The following is a 23,514-nucleotide window of genomic DNA, read 5'->3' as shown; positions in this document are numbered from 1 at the left end:
TCTGAAATAAAAGCAGAAAATGCTGGAAATACTCAGCAGATCAGGCAGCATCTGTGGAGAGAGAAATAGTTCACGTTTTAGGTCAATGATTTTTCATCAGAATTGACCCCTTTTCAGGAATGTTTAAAGACATTATCCCACCAGCTACTGCATTCATTCAGAGTCCAAAGAGATGCAGGTCAGCCAAGGGGTTGCAAAGGGATTGTTGGAATCATGCAGGCAACAAGAAAAAGTGAAAGAAAATAATTTAAGTCAACCCTTTTCTGGAACCTGCTTGAGATAGATGCCTAAGAAGAACACGTATTTATGGAGAGGGCGGAGGAAGCATCAAGTTGGCGGAAAGTCCTGCAAGCTCAGCAACGAGGAGTCCCTTTGAACAGAATGATTGTGTCTTGTTAACCAGTGGGGGCTAAAGTGATTGACAGCCTGGCTGGCAAATGAGCTAGAATGCTGATAGAGGAGACCACAGCAAGGAACTGGTGGGGTTGCCCCTAGACCTGGGAAAGAAAATTCAACTCTATGCTGCAAATAGTAAAACTGAGGAGAGGTTTTGAGATGGAGTACTGGTATGAGACTGGAGATTGGGAAGTGCTGATGGGAGGCTGGAGATTGGGAGAACATGACAAGAAATAGGAACAGGAGGAGGCAGTGTGGCCTTCTCCACTATGCATCATGATCATGCCTGATTTTCCTCAATGCTACTTTCTTGCAGTATCCAATGTCTTCATTTCCTTAATACCTAAATATTAAGGAAATGAAGGCATAAGGGGATATTGCAGGAAGTGAATGAACTCAATGACTGAGCCTCCAGAGCCATCCAGACCGGCTAACTCCAAGGATTTATCACCTTCTTTGTGAGGACCTTTCTCCTTAGAATAATCGTAAGTGGATATACCTTATTCTGAGATAAATGATCCCTGGTTCTAGACTCCTCAACCAGGCAAAACATTTTCCCTGCAAGAATTTTGTAAGTTTCACTGTGATCTATTATTAGAGAATACAGGCCTGGTCATCTCAATCTTTACTTATTCAACAAACCTGCCATCTCTGGAATCAATCTAATGAATTTTCTCTGCATTCTCTGCAGACAAGTGTATCATTTTTAGGTAAGGAAATCAAAATTGTACACAATCCTCCAGGAGCCATCTCACCAAGGCATATAATTGCAGTTAGAATTCCTTCCCCAGTTCATCAATTATTTCAAATGCTCTGCTTTTCTATTTTGTGCACTAAAGTGGACAACTTCACATTTTCCATGTTATATTACATCTGCCACATTCCTGCCCACTCTCTCAGCTTTTCTGTATCCCCCTGAAGACTTTTTTTTACATCCTCTCCCCACTCACCATCCTGCCTTGTGGAAATCTGGAACTTCTTTCTTTATGATCAAATCCACAGTAAGCCTGTGTAGCATTTCCTCTCTGGCTTCACCCTGTTGCTTTGATGTTTAGTATCAAAAACTGAATCCAGCCTTTTAATTGCAACAGGATATATAACTGCTGTTGAAAATAATACGTCAGCAGAAATTAAATTATCTGCACATTCCTCTTCCCTGCTGCTGTAGGTTAAAATAAATAAGTAATTGAGCTGAATTTTTCAGCAGGCCTTTGCTCGGATTTACATCTGGAGCCTGAAAAAAAAGATTAACTTTGATTTTCCTTGCTGATGTTTACTACCAATTGTTGCCCCCTTCCCTTCCACCCTTCCTGAATTCATTGACTTCTTATGGGGAGATTGGTCCACAGGGGACTCCATCAACTGGCAGCCATTCTCATCCATAACTCTGATCAATGAGGATATGCAGAAGGAATCGGAGCCAAGCCCAGTCCTGAGCCTGTTTAATGGCCTGATATATATTTCTAGTAATTCCAGTGGCTATCAGTTTGAAATTGGAGCTGCACCCACTCCAGGAATTTTAAAGCCTGTTGTTGCACCTTTATGGGCCCAGAGTTTCCTGGCAGCTGTAAGCCACCTGTGTTTGGCACTCAAACACCCATTAAGACCAGGTTTACCCAGTGTAGGTCTCTCAGTGAGAGGTTCCATGCAAAAGCCACCCTGATCCTTATTGGGAAATTTAAGGACATATATCATATCACATGGCATAGTTTGTACAAAGTTTGTCCAGAAGACCATGGCTTCAAGTCCCAGGTCAATGCAAAATTTTAGGCTAGCACTCCAGCGCAGGACTGAAGGAGTGCTGCACCGTCAGAGATGCAGTCTTTCAAATACTCAGCCAGGGACACTTCTGCACTCTCAAGTGGATACAACAGATCCCATGGCTCTCATTTGAAGGGGAACCGGGATTTATTGGCCTGCTGTCCAGGCCAATATTTATCCCTCAATCAAAAGGATAACAAAAGGTAACAAAAATAGATTATTTGCCCAGTATCAGATTGATATGTGTGGGAAGACCTAATTTCTGTTGCACTTACTTCACTATAAAGTGCTTTGGGACAAACTGAAAAAGAGATGAAGAATGCAACTCTTTCTTCTTTTTTGTATCTTCAGTGATACACTAGTTCAAGTCAGCTAAATTTGTGCTGATCTGATATCACACCCTTGAGCCTAATGGTCTGTAAAGCTGAAATGCTCCCCACACATTAGGAAGGTACATAATCTTTCACCAAGGCTTCCTTGCTCACTTGGATTCATTTTTATCTGCTGTGATTGCCAGTGCAAATTCTGGATGTATGCTCCAAGTTGTTATAATTTCTTAGTCTTTGGTCAGGCACATTAAATGGATTGCAGTGCTATCTTTGCAGATTTGTTCAGTAGGTCCATAATTAATTACTATTACATTTATTACAATATATTGTAAAAACATTCTTGTTTTAAATCCCATGAGCTGTTTTCAAGATTCAGAACAGTGGTACATGCATGTAAAGTGCAAAGTGTTAGTATTTAATTCAGGTTTCATGTGTTCAAAAAAATACAGAAATAATTTGTGTTGTCGTTGCAACTACACTTTCAGTCATGCATTGGTGAACTAAATATAACATGAAGTATTGAGTAAGTTAGATCTAAGTCAGAAGACAGGACAGGTTAAAAAAGATGCTAGCCTTTCATCAAGTGCAGAAAAAGTGGAAATCAAATTTATACCCTAAAGCTATTGGGTTCAAGTTATATTTCATTCTGTGCAGATTCAAGGTATCCCTTCACTAATATACTAAACAGAAAATACATTTTTTCCTTGGGGCTGAAACTAGATCCATTATTAAGTTATAAAAGCACAGTGCAATGGCAATGAATCTAGCTCAACGTATTAAATTGACATTTAATATGGCATCAGAAATAGAGGGAGAAACCCTGGCTTTATGAATAAAGTAATTACTGTCACTATTGTGGATTCTGTAAAATGTCTCCTTTGTCCATGGTTCCAGTGAATGGATTGAGGTAATCTGGCAGTTTAAATTGATAAGGGTAGGGCAGTGGATATTGTCTACATGGACTTTAGGAAAGCAGTTGACAAGGTCCCACGGGTCCAGAAGATTAAATCACATGGGATTCATGGTGATTTGGTAAATTGGATATAAATTGGCTTGATCACAGAAGACAGAAGGTAGTGGTGGATGGATGTTTCTCTGACTGGAGGTCAGTGACCAGTGGTATCTTCCAACATTCACTGCTGGGATCTCTGTTATTTCTAATATATATAAATAACTTAGATGAAAATATAGGTAGGCTGAGTAGTAAGTTTACAGATGACATGAAAGTTGGTGGAGTTGTGGATAGTGAGGAAGGTTGTTACATCACAACAGGATATAGATTAGTTGGAAATTTGGGCGGACAAATGACAGATGGAGTTTAATCCACTCAAGTGGAAGGTGTTGCATTTTGGGAGGTCAAATACAAGAGGAAAATATACAGTTAATGGCAGGATCTTTAGGAGCATTGATGTACAGAGGGATCTTGGGGTGCAGGTCTATTCCTTCTTGATAGTGGCAACACAAGCAGATAGGGTGGTAAAGGTGGTACACGGCATGTTTGCCTTCAGTCGGGGCATTGAATATAGAAGTTGGGAAGTCATGCTGCGACTTTGATTAGGCCACATTTGGAGTATTGTGTGCAGTTATGGTCACCACACTATAGAAGGATGTGGAGGCTTTGGAGAAGAGGTTCACCAGGATGTTGCCTGGATTGGAGAGTATTAGCTATAAAGAGAAGGTGAACAAACTTGGATTGTTTTCTCTGGAAGGTTGGAGGCTGAGGGGGCGACCTGATAGAACTATATAAAACTATGAGCTGTATAGATAGGATAGATAGAGTCTTTTTGCCAGGTTGGAAATGTCAAATAATAGAGGGCATAACTTTAAGGTGAGAAGGAGAAAGTCTAATGGAGGTCTGTAAGACAAGTATTTTTACACAGAGAGCAGTAGGTGCCTGCAATGTGTTGCCAAGGGAGGTGGTGGAAGCAGATATGACAGCAATGTTTGAGAGCAATCTAGAACAGGCAGGGAATAGTGGGATATGAACCATGTGAGCAGATGGGATTAGTTCAGATTGACATCATGGTCAGCATAGAATGATGGGCCAAAGGGCCTATTCTAGTTCTGTACTACTCTGTATTCAATGTTCTAAGATGATGGAGGAAGGGAATCCAGGCTGGAGTTCTCTGGAGCAATCAACTCTGATGATAACAAATGAATGGGTGATGGTTTCAGATGGAAAGCTGGGCAATATTATGGAGAGAGAAAGTGGTTGTAATGTTGGCAAGGATATGTGATCCATAGCTCATCTCAGTATTTAACGTGAGACTGAATCTGCAAATAGTCTGGTTCCGTCTCAGACAGAGTGAATCCATGGCTAGCTAATGAAGTTTGTAATAGTGACCAAAGACAATAATTTTAGTCTTCCCAATGGTTAGTTGATGGGGATTCCTACTTATCTATTAGACTAGAGGTCTGACTGTTTAGAGTGTAGTGAGGTAAAGAGGTGATGAGTTTACATATGGAAACAGGAGCTTCTGCAAGAGTGGGGTAAGCAGGTGCCTGTGCTACCCACCCTCACCCTCCCCTCTGCAAAAATCTTTAAGGATGTAAGTTTTTCTGTATCTGTACAGAATCGGGGCAGCATTGTAGAGTTGTGGTTATCCTAGTTATAGCACCAGTGATCGGAGTTCAATTCCCGCCACTGTCTGTAAGGAGTTTGTACGTTCTCCCCGTGATTGCATGGGTTTCCTCTGGGTGCTCTGGTTTCCTCCCACATTCCAAAGGCATACGGGTTAGTAGGTTAACATGGGTGTAATTGGGCGGCGCGGACTCACTGGGCCGGAAGGACCTGTTACCATGCTGTATAAATAAAGTTTTTAAAGTTTTAAATGAAATATATATGTTTCAGCTACCATTCCAAAAGTGGTTCAGATTTAAATCCTTGCTCTTCAAAGGAAAGATGTGTTTGTGGATGATGACAGCATGTTGATGCATAATAGGAGAGGGCCAAGAATAGGTTCTCAAGGGACATCAGCGGTAATTGCCTGAGAGTGGGAAGAGAAGACACTGCAGATGATCTTCTGATATGAATGCAACTAGGCAATTCCAGCATCACTTAGCTGGACAACAGAGAAGAGATGACAGAGAAGATGGTGCTGTCAACACTGTTAAAGTCTTCAGACAGATCAAGAAAATTGTTGAAGGATGGTTTGTCTTTGTCACATTCAGACACAGGATGTCATTTGTGACTTTAATAAAGAACCAGTTTGGTACTTTAATAGGAGCAGAAACATAAATGGAAATATTCATATATACATGTTCTAAAAGACGTGCTTCTAGTAGAAGATTTTAGTAGAATGCATTGTCAATTTAAGAAATGCCCAGCGTCAAAGACATTTTGTCCACATGTGCAAAAGCTGTTGTCCTGAAAGTTTTTGCATTTATGAAGGAATTGCACCTACAAATTAAGTTTGTGGAGAAAGGGGGATATTACCTGCATGAAGTTCAGACCAAGAAATGGTTGATTTCAGTGCTCTGAATGTTTCTCTGGGAAAACTCAGCTTTGTCTGGAACAATTAGAAGAAAACATCCAGCAAACTGATTTTGGCAGCTCTAGGCAAGGAAATTATTGCTTCCCACTCTTCTGTCATCAATCTGTAAGGCAAATAGTAGTTACCATGTCTCAAGAAATAATTTGTGCTCAGGCCTGTCAGATCACTCACAGCTCTCTGTAAAGAAAAGCTTTATCTGTGACAGACTTCAAAATGAACTAAGCAGCAACATTTCCTCACACTGCGAAGTTTCACTGTAAAGCAATCTTTTGTAGGACAGGAGGCAACAATCACAATACTGGAGCCTGTCCAGGAAACTGCTCCAACTTAGACCTTCTCATTGCACACTCCTAAGAGATTGTTTAAGTGGAGTCCCACTATTTGTGCCATTACTTACAATTAAGCTTGTAGGTACATCAGGATTTCCCATCATCCAGTTCTCATTATCCTAAAACTTTATCACCCAGCCCTTTTTTTCTATAGCTTCATGATGAAATCTTCACCCAGAAGATTTTAAGTGTCCTGAAACATCATTAAATATGTTTTCAAGCCACCAATGTTTAGTGCTCCGGATAGGCAGCTTACTTCTGGAGGGTGAGGGAGAATTGTTAAGTGATAGTTGTTTTGCCTCTCTAAAGTGATGTCCACTTTTTGTATGAAGAACGTTGTGCTAGGTTTGTCAATTTGGCAGAAAAGGTGATTGCCACCAGGGCGCCCAAGTATTAAAATGGTGCTTGATGAGCAAACCAACAACAGAAAGGCGGTATTTTCTCCCAACACCAGGCAACTTGTGCAGCAGTAGTGGAGAAAGGTGGATATTAATGCAAGCTGTATTGCTCATAGAATCTGGATGCAATGCTGGAAAGAAATCAATGACCTTCTAGAGGCTTAGAAAATCATGTGTGTCATAGATAATATAGGTAGTGACAGTCTTTTTTCCAGGGTAGGAGAGTTTAAAATTAGAGGCATAAATTTAAGGTGATAGGGGAAAGATTTCACAGGTATCTGAGGGGCAAGTTTTTCACACAGAGGGTGGTGGGTACATGGAACGAGCCACCAAAGGAAGTGATAGAGGCAGGTAAAATTACAATGTTTATAAGATATTTGGACAGGTACATGGATAGGAAAGGTTTAGAAGGAACTGGGCCAAATGTAGGCAAATGGGACTAGCTTAGGTAGACATCTTGGTCGACATGGATGAGTTGGACGGAAAGGACTGTTTTCATGTGTATAACTATGACTCTGACTCATTGAAGCCACTATGATATGAAGCCCCTTAACATCCTTTACACCAATCCCAGACCACCCTACTTTAACATCAGCAATATCAACTTTTTCTTTCATCACTTCTCTTCATTTTGTTCTAATTCCACCAGGAAACTTCACTGCACATCTGTTGGCAACCTATGAACACTCAGGATTTGTTCCTGTTCTCACAACAATATTCCCATATCCATTGTTTCTTTCTATCCCCATGCAACATCTCACACATCCACACTACATTGCAGCAAGATATACAGTGGTATCCTCCCACAGAATGGAATTTTCAAGAGCTGGAACCAGTCAAGACGAACACTTGTTTCAATGCTTTGACAAATTGGACACAAATCATGGCACTGCCAGAGACCAGGTGCTGCTCCTCCTTTCTTATATTGAATTCCCTCCCTCATACACTCTGCATGGCAATCTAGTGGTGCATAGCATTATGTCTCATTGCAAGTGCTCACCCTTTTCTCACCAATCCTAGCAATTCTCACCTCTTCCCAGGTCCATCAGAGCTCCCAGAGAAAGCTGCAGCAAATGCTGAGATAGGGTAACCTCCCAAAGTGCCTCATTTGCTCTGACTTCAACAAGCACTGTTTCAGAAACTAGCAGCCAGTGTAATGTGGGCTGAAGGCAGAGCGTTGTTGTAGAGAGCACAGATGGACAACTGTCAGAGCCCAATCTATAAAAGAAAAAAATGTCTATGCACCAGCAGCTACTTAAATTGAAATTACTCACAAGGGTGACTGTGTACAATGTCAGACTGTGTGAAGGAGTTCTCCTCTAACTTAAGTGCAGTTATCACAAGTGCCTTTGAATCACAATGGTCAACATGAAACATGTAACCATCGATAATCATGCTGCAGCAGAGGCTTGTGTAAAGGAGCCTGTGGCTATAGCTCTGATGAAGCTCAGGCTGCTGTCTACTCAGGCTCTGGGCTTGGCCATCTCCTGCAGTTTTCTAAGAATGTAATGAGTCATGTTTGGAGACTTATAATCTGTCCCATCTGTTTCTGAGGAGATCAGTGGGGGTACAGCACCTCAGCTTCTTGTAAAAATGCATTACCATCTTAGGTCCATTCTGGACGACCTTACACTTGCCTACATTGAATTTCATTTCTTATTGTCTTGGCCACTCCCTTAATCCACTGACACTCTTTTACACTTTCTTACTGCTATCTGCAGTATTTATAGTTCGTCCTAATTTAGTGTTGTCCAGAATTCTATATTCCTTTATCCAAGTAGTTGAAAAATAATGTGAAATGGCAAGACTCACAAGCAGGTTACTGAGGGGTGCCATTTGTCACATTTTGTAAGTCTGAGTGTCCTTTACTTTCACTCTCTTTATTCTACCTACCTTCTAGCTTGCAACCAAGGCCCAGTTCCAAGCAATGTCAATTGCATTACAGCAGTTTTCCCTGTTTTACAGATGATCATTAACTCCATACCTGAATTTTTACATGCAACTGTCAAACTTCATTAAGAAAGAATGCAAGGGAGAGAGTTTCAAAAACAGAACTTATGAATGGTGCTTCTCTGCTTGTATTGTGCGCATACAGAGAGTATTTTGGTGAAGGAATTTTAAGTTTGTGTATCCCCTCTGAGAATGAGCTCAGTCTGTCCGAGGTGGTGTCGAGGTTTTTGAAGGTCTGATGTTATGAGAAATGTAGATGATGGCCTTTTTTTAAGAGTTAAATGTCTATTTGAATTTTATTAGCTACTTGATAATTTCTAAGGAAATCACATTCCCTGGTTTTGTTCCACATAACCCCCAGGAAATGCACAAATTAACTCCAAAGCAGGGTTATGACTGCTTTCTGGTTTCTTTCAGTGAATCCCTAGCCATTGACTGGAAGGGGTTGGACAAAGCTCCTTGGATGACTGCCCTATGGTTCTCTAATTCTGTAGGGCAGCTCTTTCCTGCCCCTGGAACAATTGTAAGAAAATCAGGGACTAAAGATTGCACTAAACTGTGCTTCTTCATTCCATGACACTAAACTTTGATACTGTAACATACAGTATTGCTCCATCAGTAACATCTCTCATGAGCTGCACAATGACAATTGCAAGACAGCTTATACATTGACTTCACAGACATTACAAGGAAGATACAATTTGCAGCAATATATAGATATTGACTGTACATGTCAACTCAAAGCAGTACCGTGTTAAAAATTTTCAATTGATTGCATCCTGTTTTGAGACCAGACAGTAGCATTGAATCATTTCCCATGAAGTGTAAGACAAAGAACCAAGCCAATCACAGTGTGTGCCACAGTGAATGATATTCCATACATTCTTGCTGTTTGTTTGCCCCTTAAAACAATATTACCCTAAAGTGTGAGGAAGAGGGACCTAATGACTCAGATCATGAACTTTCTTATGATTTCAGTCAGTACTATTGTACAGTTCCTAAACAGTGAGCAAAAGAAATACTTGTGATATGGTAAAATGAGGTTAGTTTTTATCCCTGCATTAGCTGAAAAATTCTAGTGTTAAATGGTGCTCCATTAATCACTAACGTACTTGTCATCCCTTTGTGTTTCATGCACGAGGACACCCAGATCATTCTGCACCACAACATTTACTAGTCTCAATCCACTGAAATAATAATTTGCTTTTTCATTTTTCCTTCCAAACCACTTAACCTCTCATTTTCCCACATTGTATTCCATTTCCCTACTCCTTGCCCATTCATTTAATCTCTTGATTTCCTTTGCAGGCTCTTTGTGTCCTGCTCACAACTTGCTAACCCACCTTTCTTTGTATCACCAGCAAATTTGACTGCAGCACACTCGGTCCCTTCATTCAAGTCATTAATACAGGCCGTGGACTGTTGAGTCAACACTGCACCCTGTGGCACCCCATTCAAAAATAACCCATTTACCTGACTCCCTGTTTTCTGTTAGTCAATCCCCTGTGACTTGCTTTCAATCCCCTATGACCAGCACTCCCATTCCCATGTGCTTCCAATGCCGCATACCTTTGTCAACTAAGCACAACGTTTGTGTAGAAAAATTGTTAACAGAAGTAAAAATTTGACAAGATTAACTGAAATCTGGGGCTCTGAGTCTCATTTTATATCTTCATTGATAGATCAGTGGAGAAGAAAATTGAACTTGGGATACTGCAGAGTGGGAATAAAGGAAGCAATAAGTCACAACTAAAACATTGCTCCATAAATGAATCTCTTCATTTCTTCATCAGAAATGCTGTATTAATTGTCTATGTTGATATCGAGACCCTAGGTATACCCAAGCAGCTCCATTGGGCAGTGCATATCATTTGCAAGCCCGATACCAAGCTCCTGAAGAGATTACCCGCTGGACAGAGGAAATAATTATTGGATATTTTAAAACCCTCCTTGAAAATATGTAACGTTCCCACCAAGATGTAGCAATCCCTGGACCATGACGGGATGGAAAAGAAATTTTCGAATGTCACTGATAGACTCTGGTCCAGCGCAAATCTCACCTCCTAAGCTAGCCACACAACAGCCCCACAAACACCCCCCGCCCTACCTGTGACAGAGTCTTTGGTGCCACATTAGCTTCATCAGCCCCCTCAGAACCCACATAACTAGAGTGAAAGCAAGTCATACTCGATCCTCAGGGACTGTCTAGAAAGAAGGGTTGTGCTGAGTCACTCCACTTTCAATGTTTTGTCCAGTAGTACAGCATTAAACTAGATCAGCACAATTGCAGCAAATTTTCTGGAGCTGCTTTCTCAGAGTCAGTTGTTAACATTAGAATCAGCAAGCTTCGGTGATCATAAAGTCCCAGGTTCACTGCCTAGGTTGACTAACTGACCTCAGCCAACTGACACCAATTTCCTCAATGTTTCTGGGTTGGTAAATAGAAACTTAATTCATGTCTCAACCACTGCTAACTGGACAATAAACTCTGCTGGCAAATAGGCTTGCTTTGATACTAGGGAAGGGCTTGTCCATAATGCTTGCCTGCAGTCTGGTACAACTTGCACTTTCTGGCGTTGCACAAGGATGTTTACTTGTACTGAAAAATGTCCACTCCTCTCAGCATGATTCTAAAATCTCTATTCCATTTATCTGCTGGATACCCCATCATTTGGCTAGGACTGCCCTTCCCACCCCAACAATGATCAGCTCCTTGAGAGTCCACTCCTTCCATAGTCACCTGTTCCAATTCTCTCCATGTCCCAGCTCCAAGAAATCCCTCTACATTACCTCCTTTCCCGTGAAACTCTTCCCAACTCACTTCCTCCACTATCTCCACTCTCCGAAGTGGTGGGGCCAAGGACGAGTGTTCAGTGCTACTTCACATAATACCTTGGGCTTCCTGCTCTGTAGAATATCTGAGCTTCTCCTCCAGTAGGCCAAGTTACTATGTGTCCAACTTGTCCTGTGGGCAACCGCTTGAGTGTCCATCATAGTTATACAGCAGATTGAAAGGAAATATGTTTTTAATAAACACATAAAAATAGAACAAGATTATTTAGGATTTGTAGACAAGCTGCACATACTCAGTTTTGGTCATCTGGGGTAGATTTTTGCTTGTCTGTCCATTCAGGCTCTTCCATGAGGCAGAAGATACAGGAGCCTGAGGGCACATACCACTAGGCTCAAGGACAGCTTCTATCCCACTGTGATAAGACTATTGAATGGTTCCCTTATATGATGAGATGAGCTCTTGACCTCACAATCTACCTTGTTATGACCTTGCACCTTATTGTCTACCTGCAGTGCACTTCCCTGTAGCTGTGACACTTTACTCTGTGTTCTGTTATTGTTTTTACCTGTACTACCTCAATGCACTCTACTAACTCAATGTATCTGAACTGTGTAATCGAAAGGTATGCAAGACATGTTTTTTTACTGTACCTCGGTACAAGTGACAATAATTAACTAATACCAATACAGGCTGTTTTAAAGGATAGTTCCATATCAAGTAGATAAAGTCACTGGAAAACTATTTTTGAAGCCACCCAGACTACAGCAATGAATGTGTCCAGCAGGTGGTTAGCCAGATAGATAGAGTCATTCAGATTTTGCATGCAGACTTCAGCTAGGAAGGCCACAGAGGTTCGATAAATCAGTGTCAAAGTCCCTGTACTGGGAAAAACACAACTAAGTTTCAACAGCCTCCACACCCTGCTGAAAATGTATATCTTTGAATGTTAGTTGACTACTGACTACAAATATGTATGTATTGGCAGTTAAATGATCTGTTGGCACTCACTGCCAAGGATTATATGTGAACTGGAAGTTCTTCAAACTGACCCAAGACCTGTTCTGTGATACACCAGCAGGGGAAAATGTTGCCCAGAAAACCTTAAGAGTTTGAGATTGACTTTTCCCACTAAACCATTGCATGAAAGCCCATTTTCACTGGTTAGCAGCTCCTTGATTTTAAATCCTTTTATCCTACGGGTTCCTCTAAAATGCCATCAAAAATGTAACCTGGTGATATTCTTTGCTAGGTGATCCACAAAGTCTAATTTTCCAGAGCAGGTTTTCTACTTATTAGTTGAATTACATAATCGTCTATTGGTACAAAGAAAGTAAGGGAAAAAAAAACATCTGCAAGCTGTGAAGCAGATACACTAAAACAGAAAATCCAGCCAGTCTACTGACTCTAGTCCAGTTAGGCTACATCATGTGGAAGTTTATTGAATTCAACAGAGAAACTATGTAAATGAAGTTTGCAAAAAATGAAAAGAATTATTCTTGATACACATAGAGGTATTGAGTGCAAATCTCAGGAAGTATGCCAAATCTGCATGGAACACTAGTTCAACCTGAGCTGGAATTTTGCTTCCTATTGTGAGCACCATAGTTTATGGAACATGTGAACACTTAGGAGAAGGTATGGACAAGGTTTAACAGAATGCATTTTATAACAGTGGATTACAATTACATGGATAGATTGAAAAAGTTAGGATCCTCCTTGGAGCAGAAAGAGCTAAGATGAAATTTGTCAGAGGTGTTCAAAATTATGAAAAACTCAAAGAGAGAAGAAGGAGGCTATTACCCTTTACTGAAGGGTAGGTAATGACTAAAGGTGAATGACAAAAGAACCAGAGGCAAAATGGAGAATAAAAAAGCTTTTTTACACAACAGTGGGTTATTTGAAATTTATTGCTTGATAGGGGTGCAGGGTCAAAAATAACATTCAAAGTGAATTGGCTAAGTATTCAAAGGACAATTGTTGGATATGGGCAAGGGATAGGGAAATGAGCTAATTCGATGGCCTGAATGATCTCCTCTTTATGGTATGATATTTTGATTCTGTTTTTTGACATGTTCACACTTGATTGGTGTTTTGCTTTCCCGCCTCCAACACTACCCCCATCCCACTCACACAATCCTGGCAAAAGTAACAATGTTCCACAGTGGGTCAGACATGAGATTGCACAGTGACACTTAGCCTCAGAGCTTTTTGTAAAACAGACACTCCATAAGTTCAGTCTATTTCCTTAAGAGAAATACATGTATGGAGGGAATATAATAACAATATTTAAAACAGTGTAAGAATCAGGTGTAATATGGATAAGAGTTTTTTAAATGGATGGATTCTAATACTTGAGGACATGTATGTACTGGGAAAATCTTCATACTAGCTCTTCCATACAAAGAACTAGGAGAAAATCACCCTCTCAAAGGTAGTGTTATTTTGCAGAGGAGTTAACTAGGGTCCCTGGAGATAATTATTTTCATGGCAAGCTATTCTCCTCCTCTTAAGTAAGCAGGAATTCTGGATCTGCCAAAGTCATTCAGAAGGGAACTAAGAAGTTCCCATGTGAAGAAGGTATTTTTCGTTGCCAGTTATCTGCCAGTAAAAGTGTTATCAGTTCCTATGGTTCTGGATCTTTGCCTAGTTACTTTAGGGAATCTGGAATTTTCAGGGGTTTGTTTACCTGAATTAGCTCCGCAGGACTGTCCATATTCTTTTTCTTGCAGGAGGTAGCAGGAATAATCAGTGGGTTTATACTTTCACTGTCTGGATGAGACAGGTTCAAGAAGATTGATAATCTTCTCCTCCCCTTTGTAATGTTGAAATGCATTATTGTATTGCAATGTTTGTCAGTTCATCCAAGAAACTAATGGGAAACTCAAATGGTAGCTGTCATATTTAAATAAAATAGAATACTTTGAAATATTGCTGACAATGCCGACACATTGGGGTGGCACAGTAGTGTAGCAATTAGCGTAACGCTATTACAGCGCCAGTGATCGCGGTTCAATTCCTGCCGCCGTCTGTAAGGAGTTTGTACGTTCTCCCCTTGACTGCGTGGGTTTCCTCTGGGTGCTCCAGTTTCCTCCCACGTTGCAAAGATGTATGGGTTAGTAGGTTAACATGGGTGTAATTGGGCGGCGTGGGCTCGTTGGGCTGGAAGGGCCTGTTACCGTGCTGTATAAATAAAGTTTTTAAAAAAATGCTTTATGATTTCACAGACAGTGGATAACTCCCAGCATTTCTAAGAATCACCCAATTTCATGAAAGTAACAGATTTGGAAATAAATAGTTGTCAAAGGGAGTCTGTGTCTTTTGCATCAATACAATAATGACATATTTACAAAAACTTCTAAATGTTGGAAATCTGAAATGCAGAACACAGAATCCACAAAATTGTAGTGAATATCAGTCAGCATCTGTAAGAGCAATAACACATTAAAGTTGAAAGTGTATGCTGTTTGCCAATACTGCACATGAAAACATAAAACATATGCTTTGGAAAACCGGAGGGAAAGAGCTGAAGAGCACAGAAATATGCCTGAATATGATGGTTATAAGCACTGAAACCCAATGCTTGTGTACTGATGGGTGTAGGTAATAAAAAAAGCCCTCGCCAGACCCCATCATTTTCTGAAGAAGGTAATCATTCTTTTTACAGACCCACAGATTTTGAGATAGTATTTCCAAAAGTGTTCATTTGCAACAATGTGCTCACCTGGTTAGTGTATTGAAATCCATTAGAAATGAGCCTTGTTTGCTATATTTGTCACTGGAGCTTGCTCTTCCTTGTCTGCAGATGACCCAACAGTGCAGGAAATGAATAGAAACATGCCATTACAGACGGGAGAAATGATCATTATCGTGACAGTTCTGATCATGTGGGCAGGTATGTAACTTGCTTTTGGTCATACTACTTTATTTATTCATGCATTCTTTACTTTGTTCGATTAAACTAATAAATTGGAGGGGTAGGTCTACTGTTTAGAAGCTCGCAGCTCCCCTGGAAGTGGCCAGTTTTTAATCACTTCATTGTGTGGAAGCTCGGACCCTTCGAGCACAGGCTCTGCCTTCCCCTTGGGATAATTGTGGGACATGGGACCCGTGCACTTCTCATGGAGTCCAACAGAATGGTGCAGCCTTCCACAGATTTCCCAGCCCTGCTGATAGAATCAGCACCAGGTCAACAAGTACACTGGCCCATTAGAACTGAATGGGGAGAAGTGGCTGCTGAGAGAACGGTGAGCTGGCTTGTTTAAAAAAATAATCCAATTAGTTTACATATATCCTGTTGTTTTTACATGTGTGTGTTTTAGTGCTTTAGTATTTTAATTAGCAGTGGAGGGTGTTGGGTCACAATTGAAATTGGAGGTCATGTTGGACTATTGGGATAATGAGGGCGGGAGGGCATGGGTGAGGTGGGGGGCGGGGTGAGGGCTGGGAACCTAAATGAGAGCTACAGCAAGGTGTAAATTTTTAACCACCAACAGCTGGTTTCCAGTGTTGGACTCCACAAGCTGGAAACTGTCATCAAAACAGCCAACCGCTCCCAGTAAAAGAGTGCTTTTGAACATGAAGCTATGCAGAATTGCAGTCCATGTATGTGGTGTTACATGGCATTCTACATCACAACCAATGCCTTGCCTTCCATGTGAGAGGGGATGTCATGCTCACAGAGGCCCCTATACATTATATTTTCTATGCCAAAATCTCTCAGGCAAATACATGACCAAGCATCCAGATTTAATTTTATTAATTCTCTGAACATTGGCAAGCTTGGTATTTATTGCCCATCCTTGATTATCCTTGAACCTAGTGACTTGTTTGACCATTTAAAAGTCAACCAGAATGTTGTCGGCATGGAGTCACTTACAGGCCTGACTGGTAACACCAGAAGATTCCCTTCCCTGAAGGACATTAGAAAAGCAGATGGATTTTTATAAATCGTGTAGTTTCCATGATTCCTGAAGTTATGTATCTGAGTAAATCATCCCCCAGTTACATTTTATCATGCCAAAGGAATATCCTGGCTTCCCAAAGGGACAATTTGAAGATGGCTGTAAATGGATATCATATCCACCTGAAGTAGGCAGGGGAATTGCTTACACATGCAATTTGAGGGCTGTTGCTAGTGGTAGGAATTTTCAGATACTGGTCAGCAGATTATACACTGCATACATTCTAGCAATTTATACTAGTTGGTGAATGGTCTAACCAGTGACTCAAAACAGTTCTTTGTTCATTTACAAATCATTTTTTCATTGGTTTCATTTCTTCTGCAGCCATAAGTGCACAACATAAAATTTTAATGGCTATAAAATGGTAATGGATTTCTTGCTATAAGACAATGGAAAAAATTAGTGATAGGGTCTTTGGTTCATGGGGAATATTTTCTAAAGGCTATTCTAATTTGAACGGAAGGCAGAGGGTTATATGTTAAATTCATCCTTTTCACATTTAATAAAAGGGTGTTCCTATATATCACCTGAGGAAAATGTAGCCATAGTGTCTTTTAGGGTCTTACTGTAAATTTGCAAATCTAAACTGCCTAGTTATGAAAAGATGAAAATTATGAAAAGATGACCATCTTTTCAGAGGTCTGCATTTAAAAATAGTGGGATCCTAATGTAAAGGAAATTAAATTTTTTAAAAATGTCAAGAATTTGTTACACATATATAATATAAGGGAATTTGATAGGAGGGTCAATGGCATACATGAATAGAATCTGGAATAGGAACAATACCATAGTCATTTTATTCTTGAAGAGGTTTGTTTAATTATTGATAAGAACATTATGGTCTTGCTCCTAGAGGAGCCTGTTTATACTAGGCATTTCTTGTATTTATTTTAGGACCTGAAATGCAATTTACCATTCTTCATTAAATCACATTGTTCCTATCTCCCTAGAAGTGAAAGGTTACCACTGAAATAACTCCAGCAAAGAATTAATTTTAAATCATTGCTGGCACTATGACATCCCCAAGTATTTATTGTTCCTTACTGAGCCATGTACCATTAGAATTAATCTGTGACTCATCGAAATGTAAATATCATTAAAAAATGAACATATCTTCAGCCAACATATTGGAAAATAACTTCCTTACTGCTCTAATTCTGCACTGATTTACCTGGCAAAATAGGCCAAGGGTTTCGATGATTCTTGAAAGCTTTTTCACATTGCGCTTTATCTTCTCATATGTGGTTTTCATTCTCCCAGCAAGTCCTGTTCATATTCTGCATGGATACCCATAAAAATAAGTTACATCTGGGACCAGATCAAGGATGGAATAAACTGGAATATTGCGCAAAGGACAATGAGATCAGCACACAAAACTAGACATGGTTCACAGCAGCTGTCACACAACTTCTGAGACTGATAAAAATAAGTCACAGATTGCAATCATGGGGATCTTCCCCCATGTAGGTTTAGGCAGAATTTGCCAAGGAGGACTAAGGATGTGTGTTGTTTTGTATTTTTAGTGTAAGCAGCCATTACCAGAAAGTTAACCCTTCAGCTGAGCATTTGTCTCATCCCTTGAAGTCCAAGTGACTGGGCAAAGGCTCTCGATGGAACAGCACATTTGAGCCTAACTTGTTTTGACATCTCACTGAATCATCTCTACCAGCTGCCTCTCATCTATGTTCATTCTTAGAACTCAGTTAGGAAGATATGATTTTGGATGCCACTCTTATCTATTCTCTTTCAGGGCTAATTCAGTGTGGGCCATCAGTCTGAATATCAAACAACAAGGCAAAATGCCCAGCAATGAAGTTGTAACTCAGTCTGAGAGCCATTGAGTTGTAATGATGTGGTGAGCTCTTACATAATGCTTTCTGTTGCAAGTTCAACTATTGAACAATTATATGACTGTGATGACTGCTTAATAACTATCGAAATTGCATCTTTTCATTATGCTGAGCAAATAATTGTTTGCTGAAATGGCCAAACAAGAAAGATATTTTAATACGGCTGGTAATTTCTTAGTCAGTTGTGCCAGTACTGGTGAGGGCAGTGCCCAGTAGTAAACTGCTTGACCACATTTAATTGTTTTCTGTAATGTCAGACATTTTGTTTGGACCAGACTGTTTGTTGTGTAACCTTGATTTTCTTGATGCTGGTTGTTAGCACAATGACTCTGATATTGTGGTAAGTGATAAATTGCACTTCTTCTGCCTCTGTGTGAGGAGAGCACAGTTGCTGACAGACAGCAGGCCACATATTCTGCCCCCCTTTTTCTTTAATGACTATCTTCAGTGGTTGGTGATGTTGTTGGCTAACTTGTGCATTGTAGTGCAATCAAGTAATGAGCTGATGTAAGTGTTTTCACCAAGGTTAGAATTATAAATACATGTTTCAGAGGGCTACTATTAATCTGCTTTTCTGTTACTGATTGCTGTCATTTGTAAGAATACCTTTGCCAAGAGTTTCCTGTTTGTCTGCAATTCATACCCACAGTTATACAAGCAGCAGTGCTGTATTTGGAAAGGTCTTGTACCTTGGTTCAGAATGAACTTTTAAAAGAGGAGTACAGGACATTTTAGGCTTCAAACGTTTTCTAGATTTAAGTTCAACTTTTACTCTGAATTCTATCTCAATACAATTAGGATACAGCCAGCTAGTCCAAGATCCTACAAATTTATAAACATGTCAGAAGGTTGTCTAGGTTTCACTAGAAGCTGCTTCTACACACCTGAGATAAAGAATAAATAAAGAACTCACCATATGTGTGGTACGGTTGCCGCGCTGGGAATGTGCAATATGTTCTGTCAATGCTTATTAGATGAAGCATTGTTGAAGTACAGCTGTCTGACAGGTCACATATTACTACATGAATCCAAAATATATGATTCCACTATTAGTATCTGTCAGCAAGTCTCAAGCCTTTTATAAGTAATTTTCCCCACAAATCCTAAACTACAATCTTTGATTTTTATCATTTATTAATTTACAGTTTATTACACGAAGTACTTCTTTGCCCCATTGTGTTACCACCATGTTTAAAAATTGAATGTGGGATATAACATCCTCTGAAAATCTTTACATTTTTGTAGAATCTCAAGCAACTTTGTATTCTGAAGTCAATGACCGTATCTATTGCATCAGCTCCTGTGAAGGTGATAAAGAGCACAAGTTCATTGATAAAGAAAGCAAACCCTCAGGGATCTCAGTGCCCACTACAAAGATGGAGGACTCTGAGAGCGAACTGGCATTTTTAATGCTGTCCACACAATAAAGGCTTTTGGTGCCATATGTTTTGTGTCGGCTTTTGATCATTTTGTTCATCTCAGTAAGCCTATGGGGATTAGATTTGTTGTTTTAAACAACAGCAAATATTTACGGAACATGCACCGGCTGAGGAAAGAAATTCCAGGATCCTCTGAAAGACTGAGGGATGAAGGTTATAGGGAGCTGGAGCAGAAGAGGAGCTGAGGCCAGCATTGATCAGCCATGGTCATAAGGAATGACAGGTCTGGCTTGAGGGGCCTGGTGGACTACTCCTGCTCCTATTTTCCTGTGTTCTTGCTGGTTAACGAGGGGAAGGTGGGGTCCTCTGGACACGTATAAAATTCCAAGACAACCTATCGGTAAAAGGAAGGATGAGGTCCTGCGATATAAATCTAGGGAGTTAGGCTGTAGATTGAAGACCGGGACCTCCAAGGTTGTGATCTCTGATGCCCCTGTAAGTGCATACAGAAATAGGAAGTTGGGTCAGATGAACATGTGGTTAAGGAGATGGTATTGGAGGGGGAGGGTTTTAGATTTCTGGATCACTGGTACCATTTCTGGGGAAGGTAACCAAGCTGGACAAGTTGCACCTGAAGTCCAATGGGTTCAACTTCCTAGCAGGGAGTGGGCCACAGAGTAGATGCCCATTTGGGAGGGGTTTGGGGGGCAGGGAAGATGCAGTCAAATGTAGAAGGTAGTTGTGGAAAGGGATAAAGATGGTCTGGAAATTAAAGTCCTGAATTGGGAGGAAGGCCGATTTCAATGTCTTAAGACAGGATGTGGTAAAAGTACACTGGGAGCAGCCACTTGCAAGTAAGTCTGTATTGGATGAATTGGAGCCATTCAAAAGTGAAATACTGAGAGTTCAGGGCCAACATGTTCCCAGAAGGGTGAAAAGTAAAGACAGCAAGTTCAAGGAACCCTGTATGACAAAGGATATCAAGGGCTGGTAAAGAAGAGAAGGCCACTTTGTGAAGCTTGTCGCCAACTTCATCAAGACCTACGTGGATGAGTGTGTTCCTTCAAGAACATACTGAGCCCAAACCAGAAGCCCTGGATGAACCAGGAGATTCTCAGTCTGCTGAGGGCTAGATCTGTGGTGCTCAAGATGGTGATCCAGAACCGCACAAGAAGTCCAGGTTCGATCTATGGAAAGCCATCATGAGAGTGAAAAGGCAATTTCATGTGAAGATAGAGACACAATCAGATGCACGACAGCTGTGGCAGGGTTTGCGTGCCATTACTTCCTGTAAGGCGAAACCCAACAGCATAAACAGCAGTGATGCTTCGCTCCCTAATGAGCTCAATGCCTTTTCTGCACACTTTGAAAGGCAAAATAACACTACAACCTGTGCGAATCCCCACAGCATCTGGCGACCCTGTGATCTCTGTCTCGGAGGCCAACATCAGAACATCCTTCAAGAGGGTGAACCCTCGCAAGGCGTCTGGCACCGATGGTGTACCTGGCAGGGTACTGAAAATCTGTGCCAACCAACTGACTGGAGTGCTCTAGGACATCTTCAACCTCTCACTGCTGCAGTCGGAGGTTCCCACCTGCTTCAAAAGGGCATCAAGAAGAGCAGAGTGAGCTGCCTCAATGACTATCGCCCAGTAGCACTCGCATCTACTGTGATGAAGTGCTTTGAGAGGTTGGTCATGGCTAGAATTAACTCCTGCCTGAGCAAAGACCCTGGTCCTGCTGCAATTTGGCCTACTGCCACAACAGGTCTACAGTGGACGCAATCCCACTGGGTGATTACAGCTCAGCGTTCACCACCATCATCCCCTCAGTACTAGTCAACAAGCTTCAAAACCTGGGCCTCTGTACCTCCCTCTGCAACTGGATCCTTGACTTCCTTATTGGGAGACCACAGTCAGTGCGGATCAATAATAACTTCTCTTCCTCACTGACAATCAACACAGGCGCACCTCAAGGCTGCGAGCATAGCCCACTGCTCTAATCTCTCTATACTCATGCCATGGTGGCTAGGCACAGCTCAAACGCCATCTATTATTCACCAGTGACACCACTGTTGTTGGCAGAATCTCGGATGGCGATGAGGAGGCGTACAGGAGTGGGGTAATTCAGCAAGTTGAGTGGTGTCGCAACAACAATCTCACACTCAACTTCATCAAAACCAAGAAATTGATTGTCGATTTCAGAGAAGTGGAAGTTGGGGAGAAACACACACCAGTCCTCATTGAGGGGTCAGTGGTGGAAACAGAAGCTTCAAGTTCATGGGTGGTCAACATCTCCGAGGATCTGTCCTGGACCCAACACATTGATGCAGTCATGAAGAAAGCACGCCAGCAGCTCTACTTCATTAGGAGTTGAGGAGATTTGGATATGTCACCAAAGACTCTTGCAAATTTCTACAGATGTACGGTGGAGAGCATTCTGACTGGATGCATCACTGCCTGGTATGGAGGCCCCAATGTACAGGATCAAAAGAGGCTGCAGAGGGTTATAGACTCAGCCAGCTCCATCACAGGCACAACCCTCCCCACCATCAAGGACATCTTCAAGAGGCGGTGCCTGAAGAAGGCAGCATCCATCATTAAGGACCCTTACCGTCCAGAATATGCCCTTTTCTCATTACTACCATCGGGGAGGAGGTACAGGAGCCTGAAGACCCACACTCAACATTTTAGGAACAGCTCATTCCCCTCCGCCATCAGATTTCTGAATAGTTCATGAACCCATGAACACTACTTTGTTATCGCTCTTTTACACTATTTATTTATTTATTTGTAACTTATAGCAATTTTTATGTCTTGCACTGCACTGCTGCCACAAAACAACAAATCTCACACTATATGTCCGTGATAATAAATCTGATTCTGATACTTGTTTGTGATTGCCCACAGCTTGTGGTAAGTAAACAGTGTAGTTTGTTGTGTCAGCACACTGAGCCAGGCAATTGGTTCTTAAAAGGTAATGTTAAAGTATTTTGCTTACCTTAGTGTAAAGCCACAAAGACTGAGAGTGCTTCTCCCAACTCCATGTTAAAACCTCAGACCACCCTATCCACTAGCATCTGCCACCTTACCATTTGTCTTTGCTGAGCGTTCAGAACTTAATCTTTCTTAGATCCACCGGCTTTGCTATCTCTCCAAACCCACAACTTGACATTAATAAGTTAGTAAGGTGAATGATCAATTTGCAATTGTTTCCCATTGGCTTCATTAGATGAACCGCATTGGAATTTGATTTAAACACAATCTAATTTCTGGAACTCTTTTCTGGTATCTTTCTCCCAGGGTCGAAATGTTTAATACTAGAGGGCATGCATTTAAGGTGAGAGGGGAGTGTAAGTTCAAAGGAGATGTGCAGGGCAGGTTTTTTACACAGAGTGGTGCCTAGAATGTGCTGCCAGCAGAGGTGGTGGAGACAGATACGATAGAGGTGTTTAAGAGGTTCTTAAATAGGCACATGCAAGAAATGGAAGAATATGGACCATGTGAAGGCAGAAGGGATTAGTTTACTTAGGTGCCATTAGCTTAAATATTTCGGCACAATATCGTGGGCCAAAGGGCCTGTTCCTGTGCTGTACTGTTCTATGCTCCATGTAACTTTTGGGCAAAAAGACTAAGGCTTTCCATATATAAATTACATATTCTACCAACTAAAATTACTCTAAAAACTTGCTATCTTTTGTCAGAAGGTATATAGATAAAAATCATATTACATTTCCTGAAAAGTACAAATGCATAAAAATTGGAGCTATGTGCGCATATTTAAGATCTGAGTTTTGCTAGGGTCATTTTGCACATATTACGTCACACCAGCAAACATTTCCAGGTCAATTAGTGATCATCGGGCTCTTAAGCA

At 41.0% G+C, this 23,514-nt stretch overlaps 1 protein-coding gene across 3 annotated transcripts in view; it reads left to right on the top strand.

The window, feature by feature from the left end:
- The window catches only part of LOC127575291 (fibronectin type III domain-containing protein 4-like), a 169,116-nt gene that overhangs the window by 119,827 nt on the left and 25,775 nt on the right, over window positions 1–23,514 (top strand). For all 3 annotated transcript variants that reach the window (XM_052025055.1, XM_052025057.1, XM_052025056.1), the window contains one exon: window positions 15,254–15,343. In XM_052025055.1, the coding sequence (XP_051881015.1) occupies window positions 15,254–15,343 (90 nt within the window). The remainder of the gene's footprint in view (window positions 1–15,253; window positions 15,344–23,514) is intronic.

The sequence above is a fragment of the Pristis pectinata genome, chromosome 10, assembly GCF_009764475.1.
Source record: "Pristis pectinata isolate sPriPec2 chromosome 10, sPriPec2.1.pri, whole genome shotgun sequence".
Lineage (NCBI taxonomy): Eukaryota > Metazoa > Chordata > Chondrichthyes > Rhinopristiformes > Pristidae > Pristis > Pristis pectinata.
This window is presented reverse-complemented; position numbering and strand designations above follow the sequence as displayed.